Here is a 9,467-nt window from a genome sequence, read left to right as displayed (position 1 = left end):
TTATCATGTGACAGCTGTGATGATTCGTGGATGTTGCTCGGATTTCAGAGTATGCTGCACGCAACTTGCAAAGCAATGGCGCCAGGTGCATGCGTATCGGTAGGAGAACGGATATGGCCTTGGTCTGGAATCTGCTGCTTTTGTTATACTTGATGCGACATAGGCTCATGCTCTCGATATTCCCCTACGGTCCGGGGGTTTACATTTCTTCTACAGCAATGCCAGATTGGCAGATTCGGAGAAAATGTTACCTGAGCAGTTTAAGCTGTGTTCTTGCAATGATCATGACACCGTGATGATACGAGAGCCGTGCCGATGCTTTGCTTTTCCTTTTTTAGGAAATGCCAAATGCCGATGCTGTTGCTAGTGCGCCGCGACCTCAGCGCCTGGCCCCACTAGCCAATGTGGGTCAGTGGGCCTCATTTGACCTTCAAACACTTGTTTGGCCCGTGCATGAGTTGGCCTCAACTTCTTATTATCCTGCACATTCCTTTCAAAATGTATATTTTTCTTGCACATTTCCTTTAAAAACTAGCACTATTATCTTGCATATCTGTATATTTTAGCAATGATCTGGTTCTTTTAAAAAATTTCAACTCATGGAGAATGAGCCAACACATGATTGACGTGAACGATCAAAGTGTTTAACGTCAACCGTCAATTGACGAGGATACAGGCTGTATTCACTACATCCAGAAATATAATAAATAATATAAGAGAGGAAAAAGATAAAAAAAAGCCTCCGTCTCGATAGGTCGGCAGGAATCCAGAGCCCTAGCCGTGTGGGGGATGCATAATTAGCAAGCGTCCCCCGGAACGGCGGTTCGCCCACCTAATTCTACGCACCGCGCGCCTATAAAACCAACCAAGCCGGGCGGAGGGGTGGAAACGGGACAGCTCCTGGTCAAGTCTTATCCGCCTCTCGCCTCCAACCGCGTGCGCTCCACGCCGGCTCTCTCCCTCCTCCCGGCAAGAGAAAGGTGAGCACCAACGCCCTTTCCCCCTCCCCCTTCTCCCTGATTCAATCCGCCTCGTTCTTAGCCCGTGGGATTTGGGGATCTGGAGGGTTTCGATCGCGTCACGCCTCGAATTAGCTCTGCGAACGAACGGATCTCGGATCGTAGTCTCCGGGATGCGTGCGAGTTTCCCCCTATGATTCGTATGATTGGTATGGTTGTCTGTTCTCGGCGTCTGGGTCGCGGTTGATGAATTGATTGGAGTCCTTTGGGAGGGTGAGCGGCTGGATTTTTGGGGAAATTTTTGTGCCTTGTGGCCGCTCTGGGGGATCATGGGGTTTTGATCCGATTCATCGTGCTCCCTGTTGTGGATGAGAAGTAGGCGTGTTTCTAGTCTCCTGACTTCGATTTGTCCACAGCGGTTAGAAGGATTTAGGGAATTTTCGTTTAGCCCCTTTCTGGATCTACTATCTAGGCTGTTGTATGAGTAAAATTTTGGAACCCTAAAGTTTGACCGAGAAAATTGTGGAACTGTAGTTTCAGTGGTAGTATTTAACGGATTGACAGCTATGGACGATTGTCTTATATTGTACTCTCTACTTGTTATTGTGCTTTGCTGCTACCGTTGAATTCTGTTTCTGGCGATCTGTGCTAGTTTCTATTTCCTCAAAATATTTTGTGCTTGTATAGCCTGCGATTGATGGTATTGTTTGCTTTATGTGCAGTTTCTGCATAAAGACCAACAGATCAAAGCCTGATCGGCTCGGTGCCAATCCAACTTCAACAACCAAGTTTCATGTCTGATCTCGACGTCCAGCTTCCATCTGCCTTCGGTATGTTTAATTTCCATCCATGTCTTTCAGATGGCATGATGATGTGGCTTTCTATTGTTTTACTGAATGAGTGAGAACGTGCATAAATTAGTTCATCTTGGATATGCTTCTGTTTAGTATTGTTTGTGTGCATGCTTGTCTGATCGTATGTCATTCTTTTGATAGATCCGTTTGCTGAGGCAAATGCTGAGGACTCCGGTGCTGGTCCCGGAACAAAGGATTATGTGCATGTGCGCATCCAGCAACGCAACGGCAGAAAGAGTCTGACTACTGTTCAGGGACTAAAGAAAGAGTTCAGCTACAACAAGATCCTCAAGGATCTCAAGAAGGAATTCTGCTGCAATGGTACTGTAGTCCAGGACCCAGAGCTAGGCCAGGTACAATGAAGCACCAATGCTTTTCAAGTTCACAATGTTCTCTGCTGGTTGTGGTACTGATGATGTGTTTGCCCGTCTACAGGTCATTCAGCTCCAAGGCGATCAGCGTAAGAATGTCGCCACTTTCCTAGTTCAGGTACATTCAGAATCTCAAGCTTTGGTTTTTAGAGATGTAGACTCCTACATCTGTTCATAAAGCTCATCATCTGTTTGCTTGTCTTGGCAGGCTGGGATTGCGAAGAAAGAGAACATCAAGATTCACGGGTTCTAAGGGACCTGCTGTAAATGCGTGCGTGCACAATATTGTGCGCTACCGCATATTGGGAAGCTTGAAGCAGTAATAATATAGTTACTGCTTTTCCATATAAGAACAAAGAAGTATTGTGCTATTATCAAGTGTGTTTTGCTTGATGCAAGTTGTGTTTTCTCCTCATTATGCGCCACCAGCGTATGGGTATGGCTTGTATGGAGTGTTATTGTTGCCAACTTAATAAAAGTACTCTCTGTTTGGCTATAATCCTGATATTCTGCCTCCTGCATCTCCTTTGTTCTGAAATGGGTTTAGCTTCAGTCATCGTCCTCCGCCTATCTTTTGTTGGTTCCGCTGTCCAAACCTGCCGTGCCGATGCGCATGGGACGCGGGCGGTGGATTTTGTTTGCTTGCCGCCCACACGGGGTCGGTCCATCGGTAACAAGATGGGTGCAGCTCGCCCGGCACACGGGGTCGGCGGCTGCAAGAAAACGGGTCGTTGAGTTGGATCCTCACCGACGGCGATGACGTTCACGGGCGCTGGCTCCCGAGCCTCGCGCAAGCAAATCAACCTCACCAACCCCAGCAGCGTACGGCGCAATTGGATGAGACGTCGTTCGGGACGTGACGAACCAGGCGACAGCGCGATCCAAAGTATCTCAGCGCATCGAGTTGTTCACGCCCCTGGGTTCCCAACCAACCCAAGTTGCTCGGGGTTATCATTCGTCTCATGGGAGCTTTCGGCACGAGTAACTTTTACACGGAGAGTGTTCCCCGACGATCGACTACAATAATTGCCATGCACATCGGTGGTTGGAAGTAGAAACTGTCACGTTCCGGCTGTACTGTCAGTAGCTCGTCTCATTTACACAGTTGCTCGGCGTCCCTAGATCTACCATCAAGTCATGTAAAATCTCATTTTCTGGATTTTGGACGCGGAGCAGTAAAATGCACCGCTCGGTCACCTGCCTTTCAGAGTTATAAACAGTGAAAGATGTGGACGGTAAACCGTATTGCTACTCTTGTTGGTTTATTAACCCAGCGTCCGTGCCGTGAACTAGGACGTGTTATTGGTGCCGATGGGTTTGCAGTTGAAATTTACAGGCCCTAATGGTACTGTGATACTACATATTTCAAACACCCGTGGGACTGTTGAGCACGCACGGATTTCACTTATTGCTCTCTTAAGTGCAGGAAGAATTTTATTCAAATCACTTGGATTCAGAGCCTTCAGTTTCACTTTCGCCTCAAATCTCACCTGAAAGACGGTCGCCGAGGCTATGCATGCTAATTATAGATCTGAATTCGAAAGCGAGATAAACTGAAGAAAGGAGACGGCAAGAAACAAATAATACTATTGAGGACCAAGGCAGAGATACTACTTTTACATTTGATTACATGGAGCTCACGATTCTTCTAAGCGAGCTCAATGGTCTACAAGGACGTGAATTAGGTACAGCGAGTGATAAACACCCGATTGAGGACCAAGGCAGCGATACTACAACAATGGTGTATCTCTCCTAGAGCTGAAGATGGCTGCTCCAGCCTCCAGAAGACCCCTCCCTCACCAGGAAAGATTATGGTGTTCTCTTCGACAATGGAGAATGCGAGTGAGTACGCCATGCTATATCTTCTGTTCTAGCGCTTGGCGCAGCTGCACCTTACGGCCATTAGTCCTTGCATCCAGGAGCTTGGACTTCAGGTTGTGCTTCTGCGCGCCTTGGGGCCATTCCACGCGCCCTTTCATGGCGCGGACCACGTGAGGGTTTAGCAAGTCAGGGCTCCAGTCCCCGACACTTGGTGAGACTTGGCACACCTCACCGTTCTTGGGATCGGGAGAAAGAGCGGCATTGGACATCCTGCTGCTTGAGAGCCTACCGTTCAGTAACTCGGATCCTGTTTTCCTGCGGCCTTCGCCATTTGATGATCTCCAGAGTCTGGATAAAGAAGACCCCTTCTTCCGGTACTTCTCTCCCGTGGTTGAACAAACTCCACTGATGCCACTATTTGACCTGCAGTTTTCACAATTATCCTCCTCCCAATCGGTTCCACTCGCTGATGCATCATTTCCTCCACAGAAACCATTTACTGATGGCTCACTTCCATCCGGTGAATTGCTAGAGCCTTGCTCCTCTGCATGGCTAACAGTCTCCCACCCACTATCATCTTCATCCTCATTTCCAGCGCATGGTTGAGTGGAACATTTGTTTGCTGGTTTTTCCAGAAAGATGTCGGTTTCAGGACTCACCGTATGGATCTTTGTTGCATGGCTTATGGGGGTATCTCCATTACACTCTCCAATTTCCTTCTCGTTAGTATCTTCCCTCTGTCTGAGTTCCTCAAACACAGCAAAAATGTCCTCTGAAGGAGGTGGCGGTTTGTACGAGAACTCTTTACCATGAAACTTCATTGAGCAGATTGCATCCCTGAGCCTTTCTCCATCTCTCAATGTTTCTTTGTCTACACTGCTACCTTGGTGGAAACTGAGGAAAGCCTCAAGGTTAGCCTGAAGCTCACTCAGTTGTGAGTACTTGCTGTCTAGTGTCAGTTTGGCATCAACAAGCTTCATCTGTACCCTTTCTTCACGCCAAACCTCTGCCATTTGTAACATCTTCCTTTCTTCCTCCACCTCATCTCTGACCTTCATTGATTCATGCTTCAAAGCCTCAACCTCAGCTTTGTCATCTGCGATCTCCTTCGCTAATTCATCACACACCTCCTCCATGAGTTCTCTGGCCTTTCTTTCCTTTTCATAATCTTGTAAATATCGTTTAGCCAACGACTTCAACTCCGATAGCTCGTCCATTAACTTGGAGTTCATAAATTCTGCCCTTTGTCGATTCTTCCTCTCCCGATTTAGATCCCCTTTAACAGCATCTAATATGCTTCGAAGTTTATCATGCTCCCTGCTCCTCCAAGAAGCCTTTTCCTCAGCAAGATTCCTCACCAAGTGATCAAGCTTCTTTTTAGCAGACCGGCTTTCAGCTTCAAGTTCATGAATCCGGTTGCGGGCCTGCAAAAGCTCTTCTTTAAGTGCAGATACTTCTTCATCAGCAGCTGCCATATGGCGGCCACAGAAATCAGAGTCAGCACCACCCGATGTGTTCAAGCATCGACGGTCCCATTTTGTTGCAACTTCCATTTCAATTCGGGGTGATGAAGAATAGGCTCCCACCTAATTGTCATTCATAAGCATTTCATCAAATAAAATTGGATCAGAATGGAAGGTGGCAATCCATATCAGAAATATCAATTTACGAATAAGATGTATACCTCATGAACGATGCCATTGCCAAGAGGCTTCTTCCCTGTCCTGCCTTCAAGGACCGCTTTATAGTAATTGCAACAATCGGGAGTATGCAGATGCCTTGGGCTAGGCTGCAAATTTCATTTCATGTTAGTTCACCACAAATACTTAGAAATATACTCGGTATGTTGTCAGTATTACAGAATTTTGCACGCAAATGGAGTAAAACATGTCAAAATCCGTGAACTGGATGTCTTCATTTCACAACTAAGAGCAGCTAATATCTTGGGACCACACAGGTTACATCCTAACAACAACCCTGTAGATGGACACAAAGAAATATGGCGATGTCACATCTTCAGGCCCAGTTGAAAGAGATGCATGGAAAGAACCCAAAGCAATCTGGAACGATAAAGGTCACCAATTGGTCCGACAAAGAACTTACTATAATCTAGCATGAAACTCAACACGATTGGTCCACAGATGGAGACTGCTCTTCCTCAAGAAGCCAAAATCTAAACAACTAGTTCGGTGCATGACATGGAAATTTGTGGAGAGAAATTCACGAAAGCCACAGAATTATGCAATCACAAAGCACAACTTAAGGTTGGCTGAGAGTTCTGCCAACTTTATCCAAGACACTAAATTTCCACCTCCAGCTGAAATGCTCAGCCTCAGCTTGATCTTGAATTTGTAGTGCAAATTTCAAGACCTCACGCAAGTTAATGGAACTGGGACGAAATTGGCAGAAGGAACAACCAATCATTCGCTCGTGGATGCAGAAAATGCCAAGCTTTACGAACATTCGGCTGAAAAAAAATTCAGAGAAACACTACGGTACTACTAGCATCATACAGCACTTTCCCAGCAACGACAAAACCAAAGAAACGTACACTTCGCCTTAACCAAATGATCGCAAAGCACCAGGCCACTCAATTTCATGTTACTCCCAAGTCTCGACAGCTGCCCAGCGAAATCCCGAGCTCCCAGCGCAAAACACTCCCAAAACGAGCCCAAGGCGCCGCCGCAATCACGGAATACACAACAGAGCGGTAACCTGCGACCCTAGAAAGCAACAACACGCACGGATCTCGAGTCGAGAGCAGGCTCACCTCCGGCCGTCGCCGCGCTTCCCCTGGCTCCCGCGGCGGCGGGTGCGCCCGCCACAGCGCCGCGGCGATCCTCCTCACGGACGCGCCCGCGCCGGCGCTCTCGCGGGGCGCCACGGCGTCCCCGGGCCACCGGAGCGGCGGGGTGGCCGGCGGCGGCGCGTGCGCATGGGCGGGGCCGCGGCGGGCGGAGGCGAGGGAGGGGCTCTGGACGCGCAGCCGCCGGGCGCGGCGTTGGCGGGAGGGGGATGCCTGGCGCGGGGTGGCGGCGGCGGCGGCGGGTGCCGGGCCCTTGGCCCTGGCCGGGGACCTCGCCACGGGCGGCGGGCGTCGAGGGCGCGCCATGCCGGCCGCGGTTCACCACCTGTGCGCGGGCCGAGGCGGCGGCGAGGCCAGTGGCATTGCCGTGCAAATAGCGCGCGCCGGGTGGGTTGCGCGCCGCGCGGGTAGGCGCGCGAGATCTAGTACCAGTAGCTGGTAGCGAGCGCCTAGTGGTGGACTGGTGGTGGCCCGGCGAGACGACGGGTACTCTATAGCTGTAGGCCTGTGAGGAGGCTGGAGAACATGGGCAGGGGGGAAGGGAAAGGGGGGTGACTGGAAATGTTTCGCCCTTTTTTCTTCTTCTTCTTGCTAGGGTATCTATATCCTGTGGATTATTGGGTTGTGAGAGGCGAAATGTTTTGAGGTTGGAATGGCTTCGAGCTGGGCTGACTTTGTTGGAGCACTACTTATATACATATACACGAGAATGATACTAATAGTAGAGTTTAATTGCTAGGATCTTGATTGTAAGATGTAGTGTGAGCTTGGTACATACGAAGGGTACACAAGAATTCAAATATTTGTTTTGTTGAACCGGATCTTGAGAGAAGATAGAATAATGGCGTTACAATTATGCTATACTAGATCCAGTTAGAGCAGATAGAATGTTTTGTTGAACCGGATCCTGAGAGAAGATAGAATAATGATGTTACAATTATGCTATACTGGATCCAGTCAGAGCAGATGGTGTGTCCATATATAATTCTAAATAAGTATCAATATTTGCTGCATGCGAGACATGACAAATAAGAATGTATCGATTATACTAGAAAATTATATAATCTTCATTCTTCACAGAATATTTTTTGGATAAATGGGACAAGAACCTAAGCACCCTGATGTATGGGTTTCCATTATTTTCCTAATTTACCACATGCACTTTTCCCATCAATTGCTAAATCATCATCTCGTCGTGTGTTTCTACATTTAGCGCCACTTTCTGAGCGCGAGATTTCAACAACACGACATGGATAACCCACTGTAGGTCGGTGCGATGATGGCGACGCGTCGTCGTTGCGCTTCTGCATTTGCTAGTTTAGCTCGGCAGACAATCGGAGCGTTGGTGCAGTGCAGAGGTTGCCAGCTGCGACGCCCACTCGGGTACGTCGCGCGTCCCGTCGAGTTTATAGCAAAGGAGGACCGCGACGCCTGAACGGCATGGCGATCGCCCGCACGTGCCTCGATCCATCGATCGATCGGCACAGAGGAAAAGAAGGCTTTTTTCTTTCCTGCGGCATGCATACTCCCTACAGACTACAGGGGCAAAGAACATGGTACGATACGCTCATCAGTCACACCGGTGGCGCATCGAATGCTCCTCCATCCATCCATCGAGGATCGATCGAGCTGCAGACACATACCAACGCTGCACCATCTGTAGCTCCTGGACCAGCACCCCTTTTGTACAAAAGACATGTGAGCTGAGTTGCTTGCTGCAGCGAACTTTGCATGAATTCAGCTAGAGAACCAACCCTACTGTCCCCTGTGCTGTGAGTTTCACACCTCCATTGGCATTGATCGTATGCTTGCTCACCCAACATCCAAAGATACCCAGCGAATAAGCACACGTACAAGTCCATGATACGGCACATGCGTGGTCAAGCCAGCCGGCCGGAACGACGAGCCGACGACACGGTACCAAACCAACCTCCACCGGATCACGAACGTGCCGGCCGGAAAGCAGCCCGGGGGGCGGCTGGATTTCGACACCTGCGCCCGCCGCTGGGCGTCACGGAGTCCGTGGCGTGTCCCTTCAATTCGCGGCTAGCTACAGGTAGGGGGGAGGATGAGGAGCCGAGAGATCAGAGCTCACATGAAAGTGAGGGCCCGTGCAGGCTTTGCATAAATACACTGGTCCGGAGTCTATGTCTATTCGGTGCAAAAGTATATCGGTGTCGGTGTACCGCACCGTCAGGATCCGGTGCTGCTAATCTCAGGATTGCAGATCAAGGTGGTAGATGAGGAGGATTTACTTTCAGAGGAGATGCAGAGGCAGTACTCCAATGTAATGGTGTACGAGTTGGTACCGCCACACTAAGCAATGTTCTTGCATTGCCACAATGGATGAATGGATGCTGGCTCTACGAACTTGATTGAAGAGTGGCCGCACAAGAGTTTTGAAATTTGAATTTCTGGCCATACGTTTGCAGAAATAATCTGTACGGCGCCTTGACAGTCTAGCTAGTAGTGTATGCCTTCTTGTCGTGCACTTTGTTTGGCCAAATGTGGGTGAGCCTTGTGATGTTCATAACTTTTCGTATTGTTTGTATTGTATTGGTCTATTGGAGCAGAAATGAAGCTCCAAAACCCAAACCGTGCTCCACCACCTCTCCATGCCGGGCGGAGGGCCCTGACGACAGTGCGCAGGAGGGTG

General features: G+C 49.1%; 2 protein-coding genes across 2 annotated transcripts; one reads left to right on the top strand and one right to left on the bottom strand.

Annotated features, from left to right (window-relative positions):
• Positions 1–822: 822 nt before the first annotated feature.
• LOC101759160 (protein translation factor SUI1 homolog) lies at positions 823–2,683 on the top strand. Its single transcript, XM_014804799.2, has 5 exons — positions 823–980; positions 1,682–1,789; positions 1,955–2,166; positions 2,249–2,302; positions 2,393–2,683. The coding sequence occupies exons 2-5, from the start codon at positions 1,753–1,755 to the stop codon at positions 2,435–2,437; spliced, it is 348 nt and encodes a 115-aa protein (XP_014660285.1). The 5' UTR covers positions 823–980; positions 1,682–1,752; the 3' UTR covers positions 2,438–2,683.
• A 1,063-nt stretch (positions 2,684–3,746) lies between these two features.
• LOC101758754 lies at positions 3,747–7,383 on the bottom strand. The gene is made up of 3 exons (XM_004961559.4): positions 6,776–7,383; positions 5,690–5,794; positions 3,747–5,591 (listed from the first exon to the last, which is right to left on the bottom strand). The coding sequence occupies exons 1-3, from the start codon at positions 7,115–7,117 to the stop codon at positions 4,041–4,043; spliced, it is 1,998 nt and encodes a 665-aa protein (XP_004961616.2). The 5' UTR covers positions 7,118–7,383; the 3' UTR covers positions 3,747–4,040.
• Between the last annotated feature and the right edge of the window lie 2,084 nt (positions 7,384–9,467).

Source organism: Setaria italica, chromosome III (assembly GCF_000263155.2).
Source record: "Setaria italica strain Yugu1 chromosome III, Setaria_italica_v2.0, whole genome shotgun sequence".
NCBI lineage: Eukaryota > Viridiplantae > Streptophyta > Magnoliopsida > Poales > Poaceae > Setaria > Setaria italica.
Note: the sequence above shows the minus strand (reverse complement) of the source record. Positions and strands in the feature narration are given on the sequence as shown.